This window comes from Cydia amplana, chromosome 9 (assembly GCF_948474715.1).
Source record: "Cydia amplana chromosome 9, ilCydAmpl1.1, whole genome shotgun sequence".
Classification (NCBI taxonomy): Eukaryota; Metazoa; Arthropoda; class Insecta; order Lepidoptera; family Tortricidae; genus Cydia; species Cydia amplana.
Genome location: NC_086077.1, coordinates 15,386,944 through 15,414,189, shown reverse-complemented (window position 1 = coordinate 15,414,189; position 27,246 = coordinate 15,386,944). Strand labels below are relative to the sequence as shown.

Below are 27,246 nucleotides of genomic sequence, written 5' to 3'. Positions count from 1 at the left end.
CCCAGAGAGTAAACAAGAGTCCATGCAGTGGCACATTAAGGGTTCAGCTCATCCCAAGAAGTTCAAGGTCATCCCTTCAGCTGGCAAGGTCATGGCCACGATATTTTGGGATTGTGAAGGAGTATTACTAATCGATTATAAAGAAAAAGGTGTAAATATCCCAGGACAGTACTACGCTAACATTCTACGTCAATTAAAGGATGTAATTAAAGAAAAGAGGCGAGGAAAGTTAACCAAAGGTATTCTGCTTCTGCATGACAACGCCCCCGTCCATACTGCTCATATTGCCAAGGCAGCTATTGTTGAATGTGGGTTTAAAACTGTTACTCACCCACCGTATAGTCCGGACTTAGCCCCCAGCGACTTCTTTTTGCTCCCCAATCTTAAAAAGGATCTGCGTGGAAATAAATTTTCTGACGATGAAGCATTGAAGGCGGCAGTGGAGGAGCATTTTTACACGAAAGATAAAAAATATTTTTACGAGGGATTAAAAAAAATAATTGATCGATCTTTTAAGTGTATGAACATAGGGGGGGAGTATATTGAAAAATAAAAATATCAAACTTTTCGTACTTGTTTGTTTTCATTCTCATACCGAGAATATTTTGAACACCCCTCGTATTAGCATCTAGTATCGAGTAGCGGAACTATCAGTACTGCTACTTGACAATAATTGTAGCACCGACCGGAAAGTCTTATGCTGTTGAGATAAGACTTTCCGGTCGGTGCTACATCTATTGTCAAGTAGCAGTACTGATAGTTCCGCTACTCGATACTAGACGTAGACACTGAAATTAATAGTCTGAACTGATGTATGGAGTGAGCACTCTTGTCTTACTTATTTCTCTGTGATAATACTGACTTGTTGCTATGCTTCGATTAATAGGCGTCATATATAAAATATTTGTAACAATACTAAAGTTAAACGCACCAACGTATTTCGATTTGATAGGAAAACCTTTAGAGTAATAAGAATATATTCTCTAACTTTTTAGAATAAGTACACAGACAAAAGGTGATTAACAGGTGATATTCTATTCAGGTATATTCTACGATGTTAGTATGTAAGTATTTGCTAACCATCGTGGGTGTTAGAGATTAGATTTTTTACGATTATCGTTAGTTGGCCGAAAGTGTGTCGTTGTATCTATATTACTTACTATATTAGGTATCGTAAGTCTCGTATGACGACATTAGGGCTGAGCTAGTTTTAGAAAGGGACGTGATTAAAAATGCTGGGTTTAGTTCGCCTCGACCGGGGCGGTGTTTAGATAGGTGTGTTGAAAGTCATTTGGATGTTTTAACAAATTTGATTTTTTCCCACATAGGTAATAGGTACACCACCGCATATGAAACTCACTCGAAAGTCGAAACTTTTAGTGTAAGGCCTGAGTGGACGCTCGAGGCGGAGCGTTCGGCGGGGCGTGCAGCGTGGCGTCGGGCTCACAAGTAATTTGAGCAGCGTGCACTAAGGCCGCTCCTATACGCCTGCATTTGTTTAACATGCACGCCGCACGCCCCGCCCCGCTGCACACCCAACTCGAGCGTCCACTCAGGCCTTACACTTAGAAATAAGCTTAAAATTCTGAGTTCAATGTACGTATAAAAAAAACTGGCCAAGTGCGAGTCGGACTCGCGCACGGAGGGTTCCGCACCATCAACAAAAAATAGAGCAAAACAAGCAAAAAAACGGTCACCCATCCAAGTACTGACCCCGCCCGACGTTGCTTAACTTCGGTCAAAAATCACGTTTGTTGTATGGGAGCCCCACTTAAATCTTTATTTTATTCTGTTTTTAGTATTTGTTGTTAGTAGTGTAGCGGCAACAGAAATACATCATCTGTGAAAATTTCAACTGTCTAGCTATCACGGTTCGTGAGATACAGCCTGGTGACAGACGGACGGACGGACAGCGGAGTCTTAGTAATAGGGTCCCGTTTTTACCCTTTGGGTACGGAACCCTAAAAAATAATGCAAATGTGTGTTGTGCAGCTGGAACGGTCGGCTGGAGGGCGGCGGCGGCGTGGATTCGCTGTCGTCGTCCGTGGCGGGGCTGGCGCTGGGCGCGGCGCGCGTGTGGGCGCCGCCCGCCGCGCCGCCGCCGCGCGACTTCAACCCCTGGACCGCGCCGCACCCGCTGCACCGCTGCCTGCAGCCCGGGCAGCCGCAGTGAGTGTCTACACACACACACCACCACCCCTGCCCGCCCACACTCTTGTTAACAACTCGCTCATTCCCGGAAACGCGATATCCGTGCTTCAATATTTATTGCTTTAATATCCATGAAATGTATCCTTAATCCATAGACTAGGAATCCTCTAGACTGAGCATAGTAACGCTACCCTCCCTCTGCCACAAATATACGGTAGTTTTACTCCATTTTCGAGTCGAGTCTCAGATTCCCGTGCCGTGATTGGTCCGTGTCTTTGAACGGACCAATCGCGGCACGGGATTCGCTCACCTCGTCCCCCGCATCCCAGTATTTTTGGCAGCATCGGTTTCATGAAATAATTGCTCTAAACTCCGTCTAGAGGATTCCTAGTCTATGCTTGCTAACAACTCGCTCATTACCGGAAACGCGATATCCATGCTTCAATATGCGGTATTGCTTTAATATCCATGAAAAGTATCCTTAAGAGCCAACAGGAGCTAAGATTTAAATATTTTAGGTAAATATACCCATCTCGCTAACGGAAGCGGCTCCTAAAACTAATAAGGACAAGGCGAAAAATCCTGCGTAAAAATATCAAAAATCGAGGTTTCGTACTCGACTGTTTCCTCCTCCAAAACTTAACTAATCGTAACCAAATTTGGAAATCTAAATGATTATGACATTATCTGTGTCGGACCGTTTTGCTTTTTTGACTAATTGATGTCAGTTTTAAATAGCACGCCTCTCATTGCGGCATAGTCAATTAGGCCATTTTGGCCATTTTTGAAGGGCTCTAGCGCCTTAAAAAACAAAAATATCAAAAAAAGCAAAACGGTCCGACACAGATATTGACAATATTAATCTGTGTTGAAAAAATCATTGCTCTAGCTTCAAAACCCACGGAGAAAACAGTCGAGTACGTTTGTATGGAGAAATAATCACTCCTGTTGGCTCTTAATCCATAGACTAGGAATCCTCTAGACTGAGCATAGTAACGCTAGCCCCTCTGCCACTTATACGATAGTTTTACTCCATCTTCGAGTCAATCCCGTGCCGTGATTGGTCCGTTCAAAGACACGGACCAATCACGGCACGGGACTCGCTCACCTCGTCCCCCGCACCCCCGTATTTTTGGCAGTATCGGTTTCATGAAATAATTGCTCTAAACTCAGTCTAGAGGATTCCTAGTCTATGCCTTAATCATTTGTAATAGGAATCGACAACCAGATTTTGTGCAGCCCTTCCGCAGTGAGGTCCGTTGTTCGGTTTTCCTGACATCAAATTCCGAGCTTGTTTTTTGGCGACTTCATAGTTGCACATGATTTGGTGTAGTGGTTCTTCCTCGTAGGATATCTAGGCGAACGGAATATAGAGTAGTCTCCAGTCTGGATAATAAATTCGTCAGGCGGTCTAGCACAACTTGCGTTCTCGCGCGCGAGTCCATACTTGAAGTCGCGCCAGATGTATGGAGTCGCGCGCGAGAACGCAACTCATGCTAGACCGCCAGATGTAGTGATGAGCGCGACGAGCGAAAGTGGGACCGAAATAGGCGGCCCCGCAGCCGACTTATGACCCGAGTAATGAGCACCTTGTTAGCAAGACTTTGTCTTTCATCTATTCAGGGCGATCTGAGAATCACGCTAATCGAGGTCACTTTAAATGTGGCCGTCTATTTATTATACCTCTACGCACTTTTAGCGTCCTATTGGCTTGTACATACTTTTTTGCAGAAGTCTACTATAGATTCACAAAAGAATTAGAATATGGCGACTAGCAATAAAGAATTGCCAAGGCCGTGACCGAGTGCCTGCAGATTTTAAATGCAATGTTTTTCCGGTTGGCGTTCAATGAATGCAAAACTGCAGATTATGCCTTGTCAACGAGGCACTTACGTAATCTACTGTGACTAATTGAAGCATTACATTGAGCCGAGTGTTTTAAAATAACGATGATTAATTTATTATTATTGTTAGACTGTGTTTCGGGCGGGTGGGGGTAGGGATAACCCATTATTAATGTTTTACAATTAATTTAATTTTTACCCACGATTAATTTATTGCATGTATTGTTTAAGAATGCAAATGTGTTTTTATGTGTTGTGTTGCATGTCATGTGCAGTTTCGGAGTGTGAGAGGAAGCCCCGGGCACAACTGATTGTCTTTGTTTTTATTTTGTTGCTACTAAAACGCTGGCCAAGAGTGTTTACAAGTTTTAGTTGTCTCTGTAGCAGCTTGTCAACGTTTTTGCCAGTTTGGTGTTGGTGTATCGATTTGGGGAAAAGAAAAAGAATTTGGTTGTCGTTTTAGTTTAATGTTTTCTTTCTGTTATGATGTTAAAAATGCTGCTAAGGGCACCAATATTATTTTTCGATTTCCTAAAGTTATCCTCGGTGCTGGTGCGCTGCTGCACTGTAAACTTCTCTTGCACTCCTTTTAATACTTAAGAGAGGTAAATTTTACATTTAGACACTATTTAATTTAACTGTAATGTATTGAATTAAGAATCCATTTTAACTGCATATAGATTATAATTTATTAAAATTAAAAAAAATGTAAGGCAGCATCCATATTTAAGTAAGAATGTACGAGATCGTTTTATGTTATGAATTAAGTGCAACCGCCGGTTCCGCCGCGCATATAGTTGCATTACTGGCAATCTCAATTTTTTGATGTTTTTTCAACGAAATATTCATGTTGTTGTAGTTTACTATTTCATACGATCAAGTCTTATTTAAAATCAGGTTTTAAATAAATCAATTTGGATCTGTTTTCTCTTCAATGGATAAACACAGCATTATGAAATTATCTATCTTATTCTACACGAACAGTATAACGAGACATGAATTTATCTCTCAGGCTTTTATGAGATTTTTAAGCTAATATTGCATGCCAGTATTGATTAATAAATTTAAGTATAATGGTTAATGTGCCCGGTGTTTTATTTGTAGCTCGCTCCTTCATTCTCCTCGGCTGACCGGTACGTTTGACGTTTTTGCACGCATGTTAAATGTATAGGTTGTTACTCCTCCGTACCGACAAGCAATCGCCTCTAGTTATGGTCTTCCAATACGGATATTTTTTACGGATCTTAAGGTCACACTTATAGCAGTCATTAAGAGTCGAGCGCTCGGTATGGCTCTCGGCAAGCGACGGCAGCCCGTGGAGGCAATGCCGCGGAACATCCCGCGGAGGAAGGTTTTCCTTCAATGTCACCGCGCGCCGCCGGCCGCGGTGCAGCGTGGAAATGCTCAAACAAAACCCTGCACCCGCGCCGCGCGGCCGCCTCGCGTGCCGTCCTTGTTTACAAACACCGCGAGCCGACTATGTCGTGACATAACTTACGGGCTAGTCTACTAGTTGGATAGTTATCGTGCTTTATCGCTATGGCGGTGTGTGACAAGTGGGTCGCGCTCAAGATAGTGGAGTTTGTGAGTATTCCCATGTCTATAAGTGCAGCTGCCGAGTTGAAGATTCGCGTTGTGTTCGATGAAGCGAGAAATGAATGACTATTGTCAAGTCTTCTGACACGTTGACCGTACCTTGTGCAGCCAAGGCTACAGATTAATAAACCCACAAAAAAATCTAAAAGACACACACACACACACAGGTTCACAGCTATTTTTTCTCAACAATAATCGTGTATGGTCATTTTGGATACTTCGTTACTTCAGCTGCAGACAGTATAGTCGGCAACAAAAGTAGCTACTAAAAGTGCTAAAATTGATCTGCATACGATACGGCTCTATTGAATGAGAGTAAAAGCGTGTGAAGATTCCATAGCTTTTTCTAATGCTGACCGTAACATGAACTCTATTGGTATAGTAATAAGGTTTAAGATCGTAATATGTGGTGTTTACTAACTTTGCCCTTGGCTGTATAAAAGCTTTATGATATTCATATCTAACTTTCTCAGCTTTTATTACGTTTGGGCGTTTCATTTAACTCAACTGAATGTAGTATATGTTGTGTTGTGTATTCTTATTCTGCGGGAGAACCGTACAGAATATTAAACCTATATTATGTAATTGTTTTGTGCACAGACATATCTAAACCTGAACACTCCAATATATGTACTTAATGTACCTATAGATAGGGCGCAGGAAGTAGGACATGTTCAGATGTTTTTGAGCACCTTGGCTTTTCTGATGTATCGGATACCGACTAAAGTCTATTTTTTATTCGGTAGACTGAAATGACAGTTAATAGTATGAAGTGACATTTCATGTTCATACTATTAACTGTCATTTCAGTCTACCGAATAAGAAAATAGACTTTAGTAATATGTTGATGATAAGATGCTTGTTTTGTAAATTAACCTTTTCGACGCCGTGTCAAAGACAAAAGCTGTCACTCAGACGCCACGTCACCGAAGTGTCAAAACTGAAATTGAACTTTATGCATATGCACCTAGGTCTATGTTGTTCTGTGGTCTATGACCGATTAATCCGTCTTTGGCGTTGGACCTGCGGTGCGTATATATCGGTCATTGGCGTCCAAAAGGTTAACTTACATTTGCATAAAGGATAACTCACAATTACTAGCAATAACATTAAGCTAGCAATTAGTTATTTTTAATTACGCTTAATATTGACTTACAATACGCTATTAGATATAACATTACTAACCGAAACCTTCATTGTGCAATCTACCTGCGCCTGCGCGTCACCTGTATGGGCTCTTCGTTTTATTACAAATATTACAATACTAGGCCTAACAATTCGTAGTCACGTACTTGCATTCTTACTAAGATAATGTCCAGACTCAGCGAACACACATAGGATAAAATATGGTCGACCTTCTTACGACACTGTTCGCAATCACGTTCGAATTGGTCGTACAAGCGTTTCGAAACTATTTGTAATGCAATTAATCTCCGACGGGTTATTAGAAAAGTATTTTAATTGAGTAGACTATTTGGGGAGATATCTACGTTTGTTTTGGTTCTGTTATCGTCTTTATGACTTGCCAGTTAGGCCAGTTACCCTAGTTTTGTTACATAGACCTACAATCAAGATTACAGTCAAGTAAAGTGTTCAAATAAATGTCATGGTTCATGGGCGTTGCTTGGCCCTTGATCTAAATTAATGCGTAATAGTAGCTACCAATATCATCTTATTTAAAATCATAACACAGAACTGTATGTGGGTTATTATGTACATAATTTTGCTGGGTCGGCAATGCGCATGTGGCAATGGAGTTGGATGCTTCAATAGGCTACGGTAAGCGCTTACTTTTAAATGTTATAACAGTATTTATATGTATCACTAAGTTAGTTGACCTGCCTAGCTTTTTAAGTAGGCGATCAAAAACTTGCGTAAGAATAACGGCGTTATCTAGCAAGTATTCTAAAAATGTAGACGAGTTGTCTCAGTTGACCAGCTGGATTATTTTTGGTAGACTGCACCGCTCAAGCCGATCTGTACTTGCCATGCCAGTCAGTAGTACAGTCAGCAACATAAACTTCAATATTCTCAGTGTTCTTCTCAAATTTTATCATTTTTTACCATTAATTATGTATGTGTATAAATTATAAACACTCGTGTAGCCACTAGCCACATCTGCTGACTGTACCTACCTAAGGTATTTTGTTTACCATTATACGCGTGCGCTACCTTGTTCAGTTCTAAGCTAAATCGTCGTATGTGTTCATACTAACCAGCAGTCATAAGCTATTGCGGAGGCTGTAAACACAGATACACAGGTGAGCTGTGATTATTGATTAGGTATCTTATTACGGACGACTCGTCCTTGCTGATTGACATAATCTAACCGGTAAGGTAAGTGCGTTAGCGTACTAGTAATTATAGGAATCGGTGCGCTTTAGTTTTCCCACAGCACAGCCGCGCCCTTTAGGTATTGTCATTACCTGTAGCTAAGTATAGGTTTTAGCACTGTATTGTATTGCATTCTACTTAAGATAATATTAGGTAATGTTTTTACAGTAATATTACTTGTGTGTTGACTTTCTTTATCTATATTTTAACCCCCTGACGCGAAAGGAGGGAGTGTTATCAAGTTTACCATGAGTGAGCCAATTTAAGTGCGGTATTGTGTTAACTTAAGGATTGGTGATAGATTAGGTACACTAGCAATAGATTATGTCATGTTTACACATATGTACGTATGTAGAGTCAGTTGCCCGTCTGATCTTAAGCTATATAAAAAGACTTTAAAATTGGAGGCTGACCGTACTTACAATAAATAAGTAGATTAAATTAATTGCGGGGTCTTAGTTAAAAGGCCTCTAGAAGCATTAACTTTCCAAGGGCCAGTCACTTGTGTGCGCACTGTTTGTCAATGAAAAAGCATAGGTACTATAGATAAAGGGTGTTAGGTATGTTTTATTCAAAATTACATACTTGATGTATTTAAATAGTGTCTTGTACTAAATTATCTCTTAAAGCAAGCTAAGATGATCGGGTACCTCCAAATAGTACATATGCAAGAAATTGCGTTATCAAACGGGGCAATCGGAATACAAAGTTGAAAACTAGATACAATTGTTGATTTGCTATCTTAAGATAAGGGATCGAACCAATGCCAGATGTTACTTGTCTAACCGAGTATATAAGTAAGTGTAGGTAGGAATTTCGCGTCTCCTCGACCCGCATTCACTCGACGGCACGCGTATCTGAGATTGATTTGTCAGCGATCTGCAGTTGACTGATACAACTCCTAATTTTATACATATTGTGTAGTATGCAGTGAGTTACAATATATTTTTATAACAATATATTTTGGCCGTCACCATCTATTTCATGCTAACTGTAAGTACCTACATGCACAAATTTGAAACGGGTAGGTATGCAGGGCACATTAGGTTGGATGGTTGGTAGTTGTTATCTAATTACGTATTTAAGAATAGTAAGTAGGTAGAAATTAACGTAAGTATTTATTTTTTTGGAATAGGTTGTCGAGCAGATCTCATCAGGCTGTATGTAGTAGTTATTCACATACCTGTAAAGCTTTGGATTCCTCCGAAAACGGTGCCGTCATATTACGGCCGCTATATAGCGTTGACTGACGTCACTAGAACGTTGTCTATGTAAACAAGATGGCGCGGTTTCCTAGACGGCGTTACGTTACGTTGATTGTCAACGTAACGTAAGATGACGGCCGTCATGACCTTGTCGATAGTTTCGTGAACGTTTTATTAGATAGCGGTGACGCCATTTTGAATAAATGACACGAGATTTGAATAAATGATTCCGTACTACGATTATTTTCCTCTTCTGATGATATTTCATCCTCCAAGTAAATTATAGATGATCAAGCAAATCTTGTCAGTAGGAAAAGGCGCGAAATTCAAATTTTCTATGGGACGTTATCCCATCGCGCCTACATTTTTCAAATTTGCCGCTTTGACCTTGGTGGATGACGGTGTGTTATGACGCCGTGGTACTTTCCACATGTCGCCACCGTAAAGACGGCCGTCATATGACGGCACCGTTTTCGGAGGAATCCAAAGCTTAACTGTAATAAGCTCGCTCTCCATAAACAAGAACCTGGACCTTGAACACACGGAAACCCGATTGCAGCGCCCTCTACGTCATGCTTTGCGTGTCTCATTTTTACTTCAAGTAAATCTTTTGGGTTACAGAAGTTACGTTACATGTTACAGTACAGTAGATGCCATTTTAGGAGCCCATTAGAATATTCCGCACACGTACCCCGCACATGCGACAAGATGCAGTACTTAACTGTCTGTACGTACTCGTAAGTGCGTCTTCAATGCCGCTCCCACGGTCGGTGGACGACGAAGGACTCGTGGATAGGTTCGTGATTGCTGGACCATTGTCACAGGGTTTTAGGTCGAAACGAACAACGCTACCTAAACCGCTGACGTGAAGTAGGAAGTAGTCATATAAGTATATATACGAATTCGGTCCGAGTTAGACATATTTTCAGGGTTCGGATAGGAATAGTACGTAAGCGAATATCCGAATTCGGTCCGAGTTAGACCCAAATTTTCACGGGTTCGGATAGGACTAGTGCGTAAGCGAATATCCGAATTCGGTCCGAGTTTTCTAGACCCATATTTTTACGGGTTCGGATCGGATTCGGATCGGACGTAGTGCGAAACCGCTTTTCAGTACCTAGATAATACAGAAGTACGTTGGCATTGGTTACAAGGGCGTATCCAGCTTTATGGTCAGGGGGTGTCACATGGTCGGTCAGGACAGGACGGCGACATACCCAGAGGCTACAGGTAAACTCTGGTAGTCATATTCATATACTATGGTCCAATTTTTAACGTTGATATCAACTACCTAACTACTTAAGTTCTGGACTGAGTTTACGGTTAATTTTTTACCTTTTTAACAAATCTGAGGGGTGGCCGGATAATCAGCAGGAAATACTAGGATCTATTTGTATATTACGCGCACGTCTCGCGCATGTAAGATGCAAGTCTTCAATGCTACTCCCACGGTGGACGACAGTCGATGAAGGACTCATGACTGCTGAGCTATTATGTAGGGTTTTAGGTCAACGCATTGACGGTGAGGCTCAAGTGTCCATAAAGTAATGCGTAATGACGTAGGTTCAGCTGTTTGCTGAATAAGGATTTGGACATTGTTCGCAATGTATTGCAAACATTGTAGGCACATTACCTAGGTATCGTTTGCTCTAATAAGTACACAGATTGTTAGCATAATTTGTGCACTTACAATAACAACAACAATATACTAAAAGCAAAGAAATTAAAAAAAGAACTGCGGTTCAGCTTCGCAAGGAATTTAGATAAAGCCTAGGTACCTATATAATATATATTACTCCCACAACTGAGACTAATCTAAATAACAACACATACTCGTAGGTACATATACAAGTACATCTGTCAAATGGTGTAGGCTGATGTAGATCGTGCCGAAAAAATACAGATACATATGTGCTCGAAAAGCAATCCTCCTTCGGTAGTCGGGTAAAATAAACAGTACATTTAAAAATTTTTTTTCGAGAACTGGCTCATCGTGAAGTAAGGAACCAAGATTTTGGGACTAGAGTCTGTGCGGAAAGAGAAGAGTCGTGGAATGTATGGAGCCCAATACATTCCACGACTCTTCTCTTTCCGAGCAATCTCTAGTATATACCTCCAATAAGAAAGTTAGGTACTAAAAATCTACAATTATTTGCGGCGCACTGAAACCTTGTACGTAAACCTTGCTGTCCGTACCTACACTTCACCTTAGATACCTGTTACCATTACCTTTAATTAAGCGCTTCAAGATATACCTATCGCGATCATCGTGATTTAGTTCAATAAGAACATTAACATTCCATTCGAACATATAAAAGGTAAGTAAGTTTTTCTTATATAAGATAGGTAAGTATCAACTTCTTTTTATCCATTAACATGGGTGTGGGTTGTTAGTTTCTAAACTTGTTTAACGCTGTTGGTGATGGTATGCCGAACGGTAAGCGTCGTATCGTTGCGTCATACGTTTCGACACAGCATGTGGATTCCGAGTTGACACCGTGTTTAGCATATCAGTTAATTTTCTTTTGGAAACGAAGCAGTGTACCGTGAAACAGTGTTAAAACAACCTATTACATGGCTTTGAGCAAATACTATTAGAGACAAATAAATAATACAGACTGTCAATCTGTATCTTCTTCAGTCACGTACCTATAGTATACAAAGTGACGTTTCTTGTTAATGGGATCCCTTATTTAATCGATCGTACATTATGTAGTTTTGTTTCTTGCATTGCATGGCGTGGCTCTGTGACCGCCGCCTTACACCATAAGGCCATCTAGTAGCTTAAAATATATAAGTTGAAGGTGAAGATAAACTGAAACCTAAAGTTCTATACCTACAACTACTTATGACGAATAACGAAACCCCATGTCTAGGTGTAGTATTAACTGGTCTCTGAAGTAGGTAAGTGTTTAAAGTAGGTCTGTGCCTCTGCACTTGAGCAAAAGTAACGCCTACTTGCGCTCCTACTCGCTGCTTTAGGAGCAAGGACATCTTAGCATCTGTTGAATGGGTACCTTCTATGCGCATAGCCTAAAAGTAGTAGAACATGCTGTACCCAACTACAGGGTTCTCAGAGAATGTAAAGATAACTTTAGAACTGTCATTGACAAATACTTGATGTCAGGTACCAAATAGTACTAAATAGGTACTAAATCTTGGAGTAACACTCGTTATAAATAGCCATCATGGTCCTGTCGTCCTGACGCTCACGAACTGGCGGTAGTGACTCTGCCCGACCGGCAAACCATTTGTACCAACCATAAAACTATGTAACAAAGACCAAAAGTCGGGGAACCAGTAGGACAACAATATCAATATACTGATTTATACATAAATTAATTGGTATATTAGAAAACATAATTCGTCTAACGAACGCGTCACTGTGCAGGACGGTCGACGCAGTCTTAAGTGGAATATTAAGTAGAATATCTCAATTATTTATAGAAGAATAATGTTATTTAACTGTTACATACAGATATTTTGCGTGGCGTGCCTGGTGTACAAGCGCGTGTCACAAGACGACGAGGTGCGGCTGTCCCTTCTCCTTCAGAAGTATTCCAGGGAATGGTCGCTACTCACCTCCGTGACCTGGGACTCGGTCGGCGGGGCCTTCGCCGACGCTGTTTATGGAGGTAAAGGACACCCCACACTAGAGTTTCTTGAGCGTCAGCGTCCAGCATAGAGTTGACTAGACGCTCGAGACCCTATACCTACTTACGGTGTCGATTGTTGATCTAAACTACAAATCTGACTCGGAGCTTAACGCAACCATCATATTACTATAATATTTGTGCTGGACTTGAAACATTCAGCATCAGCAGTATCAGGACACAGTATGACGAAGAAAATTACATAATGGCGCCTGTGCCTGTCTCGTCCACGTCGTTAACTACCTAACATTAATTGCAATGACTTGTTCAGGCCTAGAGCGCAATGGCCTATTACGTAAAGAAAGCAGAGCTCGACCTTTGCAAAATACATGCTTTTTAAGTACCTGGGTGCGTAGCCAACACGCCAATCGTTTACGCTCCGTGGCGAACGAAACGTCACTGTCACTGTCATACTAATATGGAAGAGTGATAGAGAGACAAAGCGTTTCGTTGTCGTAGCGCAAGCGATTGTCACCTTGGCTAGGCACCCTGATGTATTAAGTAGGTAAATCGCTTCTGGTAGGAGATTAAATTATTCGGAAAATTCCTTATAATATAATATTAATCATTTGTCTCGAAGCTTCCTAAACATGTCCGACCATATGACTTATGTCATTAAAGATGACCTAGCGTTCTTGATAACTAGGTACGTTCATAGTGACATCATCAAATTGTTGCAATTAGGCGATTAATTGCTCAGCTGTTGTAAAACCCAAATTACATATATAAATTCTAAAGTATGTTTTTGTTTTAAGGTTACGTGATTATTACCTTCGGGTTGCTGGTAGCGCGTATCTTTCAAGAGATCCCGAGAGGCAGGCGGATACTGGAAGGCTTCTTCCTTGGCTTTGGAATGCTGTTCTTCCTGGTTTTAGGTAAGGGTGCGGCCACACATATCGTGATTCGATGAATATTCGCGATGGCGTCTCTCGCATCCTAAGGAAAATGAAAGATGAAAGAGACGACATTATTTCGCCGTTTTTTTAAATATTGATTCAACTTCTTTTGTATAGGTAACATCACCATACAACATACAACGAAATTACTATTCCTACGTAAACCGGCTTAGTAAATATAGACCGCTAAAGTGCGCTCGCTTCTAAACATTAAGATTGGTGCTCGTGTCGGATATCTCATGTATACATTATTTCTTGCAGGCCATGACTTGACTTAAGCTGGATTTGTTTTCCAGGTGGTCTAGAGCTCGCATCTCTGGACGAAGTTCCCCACAAGCTGTACGTGAACGGCGCCGTCCTGGGCAGCCTGTCGCTCATCGTGGCCGCCCTCTTCCTCCTCGACCTCCTGGCCCCGAGGGTCTACACCGCCACCCACCACTCGCAGACCGACCCCGTCTCCTCGCCCAAGTCCGACAAGAAGGTAACCATACTCTCGCAGACGAAGAACAATGGAGCATCACAGCCAAACGGGGCATTAAGTAATGGCAAACAGAATGGCCACATTACTACAGACAAACCGAAGGATAAGAATAGACCGAAGGATCTAGATTTGACGCAAACCAAAATAGATAAAACCGACAGTCCTAGCTTATTTGACTCTCCCAGCCCCGGCTACACGAAGTTCGATGATACCATTGAGCCGCATCTAGAAAAGTCTAAATTCGGATCGCTCCGTAGCGGTCTCGAGGCAGGGAACTACGTCCGCCTATCGAACCCCATGACCGAGCATGACAAACTCCACTACGAGCGGGAGCTCGCCAAATTCAACGAGAGATACTTTAAAGATTACCTGGACAATTTCGCTGGAACGTTACAATGCAAAGAGGGATATCTTCCCGAGTTGCAATCGCCTAAATTCGCTAAAGTGCAGACTGGGCGATTACGGAGCTTGTACGACGAAGTGTCGCCGAATTACGAGAAGGCCCGGCAGAAGTCCCCGACCAGAGCGAAGACCGTGCCGAGCCCCACCATTCAGCAGTTAGAAGACTATTTGAAAGGATCCAACAAGTCATCGCGAAGGTCGGAGACTCCCGCCTTGTTCCCCATGGAGCCCATAGAGGAGAGAGACAGGGAGGGCGTAGACCTGACGGACCGTGCGTCGGGGACGCCCACAGACCCTGGCTACGTGCAGTACACGGCCGGCAAGTGGCCGGACAAGCGGGAGATCCGCACGCCCCGACACAGCCCCAACTAACCACCAAAGTCTAACATAATGCTCTATTAGGACTAAGGAAAGAAGTTACCAAGTTGTTGACCAGATTTAGTAGCAAGAATTAGTTGCTACTTCCGCAGTGCTCGAGCCGACTTATTTTAATGTGCTCTTTTGTGCAGAGCCTTCTAAAATAAATCATGTGACGGGAACTCCGGTAAGCGACATGCGTTCAGTATTATTGTGAACATTGACAGGCATACAAATTCTATTGTTGTGTTCAGAGTGTGTGAAATAATTATAAATAGCCATTAATATGTAGATAAGCAGTAGGTAGGTACTAATAAATTTTGTATGACGATGGACGTAATAAACTAATTTTACATGGTTATTTGTTTTTTATCGTGGGAACTTTGCAGTTTTTCCTCTAGAATTATCGTAGGCGTTAAAGACAAAATTAAACTTTAATCAAGATAAGTATACCAATTCTATGGACCTTTTAAGTTAAGGAAGTTCGTTGCTCCGCCACTGAGTGGAAGATTAGAGTTAATTTCAAAATAATGAGGTTGGGACAAAGCACTCCACAAACGTCCGATAAACAACAGACTGTGATTTGAGTCATTTGTCATGTGTTCTCGCGGCTACCCGTCGTGTAAAAACGGCAATTAAATAGGTATGGTTTTCCTGCAACAAAAAATATGATTAATCTTTGATAGGATAATTTAGAGTTTGAGATCTAAGTTTATTTAATTTTTGTCAGTCACTATAAAAACCTAACGATGCCCCATGCCCCTTGCGTGCGAAGAAAAATGCATTCAACTCGGTTCATCTTTTTGGTAGCTATTGACACAGTGATTCACAAGTAAGTAGGTAAGTACCTACATACGTTAAAGTACGCTCGATAGAAAATCGAAAATACAACAAAATTAACAACTCGGACTCGGCATATTTCCTTATACCCATAGCTAGGTAGTTAAACCATGATTGCATTAATTTTAACTTCGAGTTCCCATCAATTAGGTACTTACATTGTTATTCAAATAGTTGTCACAGTAAACTTCCTCCTTATTCATGTCCACTCAAAACAAGACCTTGTAGTAAAGCCCACACTTGTTTTGCTACAATTTGTGAATGAATTTCGCAACGTTACTACGCTAAACGCTTCGCTAATACAATGGACCGCCAAATGATCAACGAATTCCGTTTATGTGCGTGTTGCAACACCAAGTAGCCTTTGAACTTTGGTTAGCGACGGTCAAGAGCAATTGGTACCTACCTACTGACATGTTAGGTACTTGATCAGGAGCACAATGGAGTTTTAACAGTGGTTAACTTTCCGGGTTTTTAAACGTAGGTTTAATTTTCGTAAACTGATTATTAAGCATTGTCACGCATATTCATGAAAATGTAGACAGTTTCAAATCAGGTTATTTGTTTTTCTAATATAGGTACATACTTACATTAACGTTACAATGTCTTCTTAATTTATTTTCGTCATATGGTTGTAATATTAAGATACTCAGTTGTTAATATATTTCCTAACAGTCAGTCATCTCTACGTAAATATTACGATTATGACACACATCGGCTCACCGTATTTTATGCTAACAGCGTATTATTGCGACACTACGGTAAACTGTTGTCACAGTTAAAGCTACAATGTCTGAGAATGCCCTTATAAGAGTTATAAAGGTATCTTAATACACAACTTATTTAAGCTACTATTTGCGAACCTAAAGTTAAGGATTCATTGGAATCCCGCGACAAGTAAAGACAGCTACCTTGATCTATATATATAAATGCAAGTGTCCTGACTGACTGACTGACTGACTGATTCATCAACGCAGAGCCGAAACTACAAAAGCTAGAAAGTTGAAATTTGCACACTAGGTTGCATTTATAAAGTGTACAAGAGATAAGAAGCGATTTTGAAAAATTCAACCCCTAAGGGGGTTAAAAAGGGGATGAAAGGTTGTATGGGGTTCAAGTTTTAGTTTAAGCTAGGAATTTGAAACTTTGTAAAAATGTATTATATTAAAAAACAAGAAAACTAATTTCAGCGTTTTCGAAAATTCATCCCCCAAGGTGGTGAAAAAGGGGTTGAAAGTTTGTATGGAGATCAAATATTTTTGTGAGTGTGTGACTTTAAACTTTGTATATGGGGATATTATTATAAGACAGGAAAAGTAATTTCAGCGTTTTTGAAAATTCATCCCCTAACAGGGTTAAAAAGGGGTTGAAAGATTGTATAGGTTATAATTTTATTTAAAGCTAGGAACTTGAAGCTACGAAGCGAAGGTATTTTATTAAGAGAAAAGAAAACTAATTTCAGAGTCTTTGATAAATCATCCCCCAAGGTGGTGAAGGGGGTCGAAAATTTGTATGGAACCCAAATATTTATTCGAGTGCGGGACTTGAATCGTTGTATAAAGGCATATTATTACAATACAAGAAAAGTAATTTCAGCGTTTTTAAAAATTCATCCCCTAAAAGTATAAACAGGGGTTGAGATTTGGTAGAGGGTTCAAATTTTATTTAAAGCTAGGAACTTCAAACTTCGTAAATAGGTAGTTAGGTAGTAGGTTTTATTAAATAGTGGACTTGAAAATCTTCTGGGGGTTGAGAGAGATTATATCGAGATTATCGAGAACAATTTTATTCAGTTAGGGACTCGAAACTTTGTAGCCAGGTTGTGAAAGACAAATCTCATGCGTTGTATAATAATTAACAAATGATTAACCGTCCCTACTGCTATCTTTTGCTGCATAATGTTCTAAGCTAATGTAGAATTTATAACCGCCAATATACAAATCCACGCGTACGAAGTCGCGGGCAACAGCTAGTAATATATACGTCTAACGGTACAAGAACAGTAGGTTAGCGACTTCATAGAAGGAATGGACCTTTCATAAAACCTCCTTAAAATAGCAAGTTAATTCTAGGTTCGTCTTCGTCTTTGCTTGCCATACAAAACCGTATTCAAAAATTTTAACCTCGCCTGTACATTTTAGTCACCGTAAGCTAATGTAACAATACCACGGCAGCTTGAATACATGGAAATGTCAAATGATAATACAAAAATGTCCAGCGACTTTTCAGGCTGTTTTACAAAGGTGTGACCTACACCTAATTGGTCGCGCACTGTGTAAGTACTTACCTAATGGTTTTTGCGGAATTTTCTCTTGCGAAACTCAGACTGTGGAAAGTGTTTTCTTCGTACGTCGGTTAAAAACGGGTAGTTCTCGGAAAACGGTTATAAATCGACAACCCGCATGTGACATCCATAGCGAGGCAGTCATAATAGGCTACAGCAACTGCATATGTTTGTGTTTCACACACTTAGGTGGTATTAAAAAAGGTAAGGCGTACCTATGACTCGTAGATGCTAAATGTTTTCGTCCCTAGCGGTCAGCGACGGCAATCAAGAGACGAAGACAATGGGGATTGTGTGAATGTGACCCCAAAATGACTCGGAATTTCCGACTAAACACTAAACATCCTACCTGGGTTCATAGCCAACGTGCCAATCGTTTACGCTACGTAAAGAAATGCAAGCTGTCACTGTCTCACTAATATGGAAGAGTGATAGACACACAGCGTTTCGTTGTCGTAGCGCAAGAGATTGTCACCTTGGCTAGGCACCCAGTTCTTACCAACGTAGCACATAGATGTAAAATCGAAAAAACGACTTTTGTATTTGTTAAATGATATAAGTAGATGGCGCTGTACGGCGCTGTGACCATGATGTGACATACTTTGCGGTTCCTATTAGTTCTGGTTTTGGCGTATGACAATTCAGTTTTGCACATGCACAAAACATTTGGCGTAGTGTAGATGGCGCATTGGTGTCATTTAGTTTGACCGAGGACACTATCAACAATAGTTAGCACATAGTTAGTAGGCACTTGCTGATTTACTGTGTGACTTGTTGGGCCTCGTTTGGGTCCTAACCAGGGATGTTGCGAACATCCGCATCCGCATCCGCAACCGCGGAACTTCCGCATTATTTTCAACATCCGCATCTGCATCCGCATCCGCATAAAATCGATGCGGAGCTTATGCGGATGCGGATGTCGAACAAGTCGGTACAGGAACGTCTTAGCGGCGGCGAAGTGCTAGGTAATTTCGTCATTACCTATAACGAAATCGTCTAGATCCAGAAAAGTCGTAGTCCCTGGCGCACACGACAAAAAAGTGCGATTTACGGCAAATGATGATGATGGAATTTCCTTTTGCAGAGTTGCTCCTTTTGACTTACAGATTGATTTAGGAAGGGGAGCCAATCGAATTTTTGATGCAAAATTTTGACTTCAGGGACGGTGCCCCCCGAAATTTGTAAAAAATAAAGTTTTGCTATTTGGTCAAGTTTGGTATCATTTTCGTGTAACTCAAGGACGCTAAATTCATTTCTGATATTTAATTTATATGGTTTTTATATAAAAAATAAGACAAAAATAAAAAATAAAAATTTGCTATTTTATTTTTTTCCGAATAAATGCCAAAATTTTTCTTATTTTAATACATGCACAAAAAATAAAAATTTCATGAAATGCACTACTATTCCTCGTTATAAAAAATATACACAATATATTTATTTCTAAAAAATGTGAAGAAAAAAAATAAAATGTAGACCTACTTTCGACCACAAGCTCACCGAATAGTATACAACGATGTGTGTTACAGCTATTAGAGTTACGGCGTTTGATGATGATGAGATAACTTTTAGCATAATGAGTCCTTAGAACCCTTAGATCATTTTAGGAAGGAGAGCCACCTTGATTTTTGGTGGGGTATGGATGAAAGGGTGGGGTATGATTTGTCCCATACAATCATAAAGTTATGAAAGCACCTGTTTAGGTTTCTGCATTAAGTTTGGTGGTTAAATAAAAAAATACTAAAAATGTAATATTTTGAAAATTGAAATTGAAATTGAATATTTGACGTCTTCTAAGTACCTAATCTTGACATCCGCATCCGCATCCGCATCCGCGGATGTGAGCCTTTAAATAACCGCATCCGCATCCGCGTCCGCGGATGTCAAAAAATCTGCATCCGCAACATCCCTGGTCCTAACCAAGGTTAATGTAAACTAAAGTTAATGTTATGTGTAAATTATAAAACAGACTATGCAATAAATGTGTCATAATTGTATAACATTTGCATAGCACGGCGCTTGCACACGTGTTTGCGATTGTTATTGAGCACAAGATCGAGGCTAGCTTGACTGCTGCGATATTCCATTGCATGCAGATTTCCCACTCATTTTGCTTTAATTCACATCGATTTTGTGTATTTTAAAAATAATTAATGTTCTTACTTAAGTCGAAGAGTCGAAGTCGAAAGACATTATTGATATTTGTCCGTGGCGAAAGCCTGACCACGAATATATGATCACGCGCTATGTTGCGGAATTTTACTGGAACTATTTTTTTCATACTATACTGAACTGTCACCCTATACATGAAAATAACAGCACCCTCTTGACAATGATCATATATTACTGGTCAGGCTTTACCTTACCTGTGACTGTACCAGTTTTGGTGTATTCACATTGGTCCCTACTGGGCACAGATGGATATAGGCGCTTCATATAAATCATGTTTACCATTTGTCCGCGCCTACGGCGGCCGTCACGTGGAGCGGGGACAAGTGGTAATAACTGTAATACACTATACACCCTAGTTTTTATTGACACTTAATAACCACTATGTCTCACACTGTCAGCTGTGCAGTCCCAAATAATTAATGACATGACTCACCTATCAAGTATATTTCCCATAAGTGCGACTAGGCGAGGCATATAATTATGCAGAGTTAGGAAGCCTTGGTGGTACATACTGGTAGACAAAGGACAGTTTTTACGCGCCGTGGGAACGCGTGTGGGGCCTTGGCACATCAGCTGGGGCTTGCTTTTAGGATGTCACTTGCGTAGGGTTGTGCAATAGCTGCTAATGGGGTTGGCAAATGTCAAAGGTTTGCATAGATGGCGCCATCATAGCTTGCCCCTTTTTCTATGAGATTTGGCTTAAAAACAAAAATTAGACACAGTTCTAAGGATTGACAGGGCAAGCTATGATGGCGCCATCTGCCAAATACTTCGACCGGCCAACCCCATTGGCACACGAAATAAAAAATCACATGCGGGCAAATATTTTGGTCAAGACTAACAGCTATCTAATATCTAAATAATCACCGCTTCGCCCGACGCATGGAGCAGTCACGACATCCCGCGACAGCAAACGGCAGCGACACGGCCGATTTAGTTATGTCGAGCAGACATGCCATGCATAGGAAACATGTTAAGTAATATTAGTTAAGAAAAACAGTACAAATATTCAAAATATTACTTTATTGGTATCTACATTACATTCTCATAATTTGAATATTTATTTAAATTATATTACATAATGACAACAAAATAATGATTTTAAAATATAAGTATACATGACTCCGACCCTAAAACGGCCTAAAATATATAAAAAGGAGTTATTGCTTACATTACTTCATTATCGAGTTGATTTCATATCAGATATTTAAAGAACTACTTCATAAATAGCACCTTCATAACAGGAGGAAGACAGAGAAGGTAAAATATATCATACGATCGTTTTAGTTTTACCTCGAGATTCGTAAACTGTGTTTTCTAAATTTTGTCGATGGAAATAACGATACTATATATAACATAATACGAATTCCATAAACAAAACACAAATAAAATTATCTACAACATATATTTGAGAATACTTTGTGATTGACACTATCACCCTGTTCACGTGTTGGAATGTTGAAATGTACTTGGAATGTAACACATGCAATAATATTTTATTATGCTAAAACAAAGGTATGAATAAAATATATTAAACTTTAATGTATCATTGGTGGTTAAACAAGAATGCGATTATGCAAAACATTCACCTAAGTTGACTAAATTAAATTAATAAATCTTTTAAAACTTCTCGCAAATTATATTTACTAAATACGACTAAAATGAAAATAGAAGTAGGTATCTACGTGTCGAATTGTTTTGGTGTGAAGTAAACAAACATTACATTTGTGCTAAAATCCTATTCTCATTTCAATCGCGGCGGCCGCAGCACATACAGATCGATTCTTCGAAGCTGGCGTGAATGAAATGAACTGAACGAATTACATCTATCACTGTCTTGTCAAATCAACATGTTCTATGTCTGATTTTGACGTACGCATGGATTAATTCACGCCAGCAACTTGAGCTTTACATTGAAATAAGGCAATAATATACAAACACGTCGAAAGTCTTTAAATGTAAAATTATTTCGAGATTCTGATCGATCATGCATTGCGGCTGACGAAATATATAAAAATAAAACACTATCCTCAATACTTATAACATTAAGATGTTCAGATCTTCATAAGGACGGAAATGTTGGGTGAGCATTATGCATTGTATATTATGCATTGGTTTGTAATATAATTACTGGAAATATTATACACACTGCACTTAATTACTTGAGTCCGTTTATTACATGCTTCGTCTAACTGCCTCATGTGTTGAAACCTGGAACAAAACAGATGATTAGGTTTCGAGCATTAGCAATTTACGACGACTACTGCTGGTGTGCTAATATAGTGATAGTAGTTTATGTGAGTGCTACATAATGAAAGGTATTAAAACACAAGTGCGAGTTAAATAGAGGGTTTATGTGGTATGTGTGTATAGTTTGTCAAAGGACTGTCTCATTTCAAACATAGACAGAGAATCATACTCTATATCTTTTTCTTACACTAGTAGTATATAGCACCCAAAAGAAAAGGATGAGTATAGTTTTTTTTACTGACAAATTGGTTTGACCAACTATAGATATAATTGGTCAAGCACATCTTGTCAGTAGAAAAAGCAATTTGAAAAATGTAGGCGCGAAGGGATATCGTCCCATAGAAAATTTGAATTTCGCGCCTTTTTTTACTGACAAGATTTGGTTGACCATCTATAAGTTACACATGAAATTGGTGACCAACCGTCGTGGTGCCTGTGGTCCCTCTGCAGCTGCACGTACTGCCGCACCAGCCGCGCCACCTCGTGCGCCTGCTCGGCTTGCAGCCGGGTCACCCGCTGTTGCAAAAGCGAGCCGCACTTCACGTCCAGGAACAGTGTGCCGTCTTCAGACCGGACCTGGTAATAATTATAAACATTTAGCAAAAATGAACAAAAATAATACAGGAAAGCATGTTTTATTTCGACGCTATAGGGTTGTCAAGTTCCATCGGCGAAGCTACTCATTGCCGCCCAAACTTCAACCCAACTACTCTGAGCATCGGTCGAGTCAAGCGCCTACTCTTTATGGCTCAAGCGTTCGTTATATCCTAAAACAAAAGACTAGTTGCTTCACGCCTTGAAATTGCGTGTACGCAAGTACGAGATTATAATTGATGCCATAACTCTTAACAGTTTTGAATGATGAATGGTGAACGGTTAGTTTCACTAGACTTATATCGACCGGGATATGAACCGTGATAACCTTTTGTATTGTTTTCGAGCCCCCGATATTTCGACGAAGATATTTCGATATACGTCTAGTAAGGCCATAACTCTTATCGTTCGATCTTCGATTTCGTCTAGAAATAAATCCACTGACAATCCAACCTCTAGACTGAGCTTGGCCAATTCTTTCATGAAACCGATGCTGCCAAAAATACGGGGGTGCGGGGGGACGAGGTGAGCGAATCCCGTGCCGTGATTGGTCCGTTCAAAGACACGGACCAATCACGGCACGGGATTGACTCGAAGATGGAGTAACGCTACCGTATGTGTGGCAGAGGGGGTAGCGCGACTATGCTATGTCTAGAGGTTGGATTGTTTGTGAATAAATTATACGAGTGTGACAAACCTCCAATTAGGCAAAAAAGCTGCTTGCTCACCTTTAAAAAACAATGCAAAATATTACTATTTAACAAACAGGCTGAAGCGGCGAACCTAAGATAAATAAAATAAGTATCTGGCTAAATCACCTGGTTAAAGTACTATATTTTCCACTCTTTCGTTCACTTTAATTTAGTTTAAGACATGTTGATGTTAAAACGCGGTTTACATATAATTGATTTGTGGAGGTGCGAAGGGAATTTGGTTCTGGCTGAAAAACAGCGCTGAAGTGTCACCCATGTGGGTGGGCATTTTCAGCATCATGCTGACGCCAAAACCGTTTGCCACATCATTTAGAAATAATTATAACTTATACTTAATATTATTAGAATAGTTAGTTTAAGTTAGTTTATATTTTGTACTTTTTTTGTGGCAATAAAGCATTTTCATTTCATTTCATTTCAAACCTTTCTGGTGGAGATGAGATCGGCGTAGGGCCAGTGCGTGTCGGTGTCGTGCGTGTGCGCGTCCAGCAGGTGCACGCCGCGCCGGTTGAGCGCCAGCACGTGCTCGCGCCACTCGCTGGGCGCGCCGCCGCCGACGCGCCGGACCGCGAAGAACGACGACCCGAATAGCGGCCAGCGGGACAGGACCTGGGGAAAATATTACATTCACAATTTATTCACGTTGAAAAAAACAATTTTGATTCATTTTAGTAGCATAATTTAAGTGTAGGCATAGAGAAAAAAATACATAGAGTGCTCACTCCATACATCAGTTGTAGTACCAAAAAGACTATTAGCATCTAGCATCGAGTAGCGGAACTCTCAGTACTGCTACTTGACAATAGATGTAGCAGTACTGATAGTTCCGCTACTTGATGCTAGATGTAGACACTGAAATTAATAGTCTGAACTGATGTATGGAGTGAGCACTCTTGTCTTACTTATTTCTCTATGGTGTAGGAAAAATTATACTACGCCAGTGCACTGTAAGTTAAATTACTAGAATTGAAAACCAGGGAGAATAACCGCCGTAAACGTCACCAGCTCAAGTTATTTACTCGATAATTCGAGCTAGTTAGTAACAGCATTGGTTTGGACGGAAATACTGGCTCCGTAGACAACATGCCAATCGCTAACGTTCCGTAGCGAACGAAACGCAACTGTCACTGTCACACTTATATGGAAGAGTGATAGAGAGACACAAAGCGTATCGATGGCGAAGCTCAAGCGATTGTCACCTTGGCTAGACCGCCTGTTCTGTCCCGGGCGTGCGACGTCTCGGGGGCTAACTGCACAGTGGGTATAAATACTGCAGCCAGTTGAGAACACTCGTGTTATGCCGGAACCACACTTCGCTATGCGTTATTTTTTATGCGACTACACTGTATTCGCTCAAATATTTGTTATGTGAGCGAACAACAAACACGGCAACCACACTTCGTGCCGGTGTGCCAACCTTGGTGCCGGTGTGCCAAACATATGTGGTGCGTTTTGACTTTGAACAGCGTAAGCGAGTGAATGAGTGAACGAAGTGTGGGCAGTCGAGACGCATATTCGGCTTATTCGTGTCCTTTGAAGTGTGTCAAAAAACCGACAGGTGGACGGATAGGCGTATTTGCTATTCGCGCTTATGCGTTATGCGGGCAAATATAGCAAATATAGACGAATGAACCCTCCACACTTCGTCGTATGCGGCCGAATAACGCGCATAACAAATAACGCATAGCGAAGTGTGGTTCCGGCATTACCTGTAGCACTTTAGACTTGGCGGCGGCCGGTGAGAGCGCGCGCGCCGCCGGCCACTCCTGCGCCACCCAGGCGGCCCACTTGGCCGGGCGGGGCTCCCGGAGCGCCAGCAGCGGCTTGGGCAGCAGGAACTTCAGGTCCCGCGCGTGCGGCGCCTCGCCCAGCCCCGCCGCGCGGTGAAGTAAGGCCGCTACTAGCGCCACGTCGCGCAGCACCCCGGCGGCCGGCGCCGCGCCGCCGGGGAGCACTAGCAGTAGGCCTTCGAGGTAATCTGGAGCCACCTGCAGATTCAATTGTAGGTTGTAGACATGTAGCTATGATTCGGAATATAATCTCGCAATAATCGCATGTAGTATCTATCTGTAGTATAATCGCATGTAGTCTAGTATGGGCAGCGATGTCAAAATAACAGTTTGTATAAAGATTTACACGGAATAATTCTGTGTAGGACATATCTATCACTGAAGTAGTATGAAATGTGAACTACCCTGATAGCGGCATCGTACGCCGTAGGAACTCACCTGGTTGAACAACACCTCAGTGTATAGCGGAGGCGCGTCTGATCTGAGCGGGTGGTGCCACACGGAGCGGCAGAAGATGAGGTAGAAGGGATGGTGAGCTCGCTGCAGCTCCGTGGTCACGTCGAGCACGTACTCGTCGCCCGCGAGGGGCATGGTGAGCGCGTCGCCGGCCACGATGCAGTACAGGGAGAACTCTTGACGCTCTGCCTCGCTTGTCACGCCAATCTGAAATTAGAGACACATTTTAATAGATTTCTTTTAATGTACTTATTGTGCTCTATACATGTCACATCCTCTCCGTGTTTTGCATATAGGCAGGCGTGGCTCACTCTGCGATTTCGTCGCGTTGCTACAAGTACATGCGGCCATACCAATTTTGGTGTCTAGCCATAGTAGTTGTCGCGAACCACTACGGAACGGACGCCTGCAGTCGCTTGCGTCACCTAGCAGTCATATCTGTCGTAATAGACGCGTTTTGTTAGAGAGTGAATCTTCTGTACCTAGTACTATTATTTATTCTGTACTACGAGTATATTTGTATAACACTGATTTAAACTTTCACGATTTTTACACATTATTAAATTATACAACGGGACTTAATCGCGTATCTAAGGACGTAACGGCGTAACGTCGGAGGTAAATCTTAAAACTTAGATACGCGATTAAGTCCCGTTGTATAATTTAATAATGAGTATATTTGTGTTGTCTTAGTGTAAGGCCTGAGTGGACGCTCGAGGCGGAGCGTTCGGCGGGGCGTGCAGCGTGGCGTCGGACTCACAAGTAATTTGAGCAGCGTGCACTAAGGCCGCTCCTATACGTTTGCATTTGTTTAACATGCACGCCGCACGCCCCGCCCCGCTGCACGCCCAACTCGAGCGTCCACTCAGGTCTTACACTAAGAGCAGAATACATTTATATACTCCCATACTGTTCAGTTGTTTACCTACTCTCATCCTCATACGGCGACCCTGCCAGTGCTCTCCTAGCTATTCTTTTCTCGAAGTCATTCAACACATCGACCCTTTAACTTTAAAAACAAACAACAACAGACTTACATTAGGAAACTGGGTTGTGAGAAATGCATTTTCACGTATATAGTATAGTTTGTAGCTTTCTAATAGAGCCCGAAGGCTAATCCTATTGTCTATTGTTAAGTAAAACCGCTCGTGCCACGTGCCACAACCACCTGCATAAAAAATCGGTACTTCGGTTACTGAGTGCCGGCGAGTCGAACGCTACAGAACCA

General features: G+C 41.2%; 2 protein-coding genes across 2 annotated transcripts in view; one reads left to right on the top strand and one right to left on the bottom strand.

The window, feature by feature from the left end:
* The first annotated feature begins 5,405 nt into the window (after window positions 1–5,405).
* LOC134651176 (uncharacterized) lies at window positions 5,406–15,280 on the top strand. The gene is made up of 4 exons (XM_063506213.1): window positions 5,406–5,579; window positions 12,609–12,765; window positions 13,539–13,658; window positions 13,976–15,280. Exons 1-4 carry the CDS (start codon window positions 5,535–5,537, stop codon window positions 14,932–14,934), a joined length of 1,281 nt encoding a protein of 426 aa, XP_063362283.1. The 5' UTR covers window positions 5,406–5,534; the 3' UTR covers window positions 14,935–15,280.
* A 7,010-nt stretch (window positions 15,281–22,290) lies between these two features.
* LOC134651210 (unconventional myosin-XV) overlaps window positions 22,291–27,246 on the bottom strand; it is a 127,588-nt gene continuing 122,632 nt past the window's right edge. The window contains exons 28-32 of the mRNA XM_063506279.1: window positions 26,001–26,225; window positions 25,482–25,760; window positions 24,196–24,381; window positions 22,888–23,041; window positions 22,291–22,426 (exon numbers count right to left, since the gene is read on the bottom strand). Of these exons, the coding sequence (XP_063362349.1) occupies window positions 22,413–22,426; window positions 22,888–23,041; window positions 24,196–24,381; window positions 25,482–25,760; window positions 26,001–26,225 (858 nt within the window). The 3' untranslated portion in view covers window positions 22,291–22,412. The remainder of the gene's footprint in view (window positions 22,427–22,887; window positions 23,042–24,195; window positions 24,382–25,481; window positions 25,761–26,000; window positions 26,226–27,246) is intronic.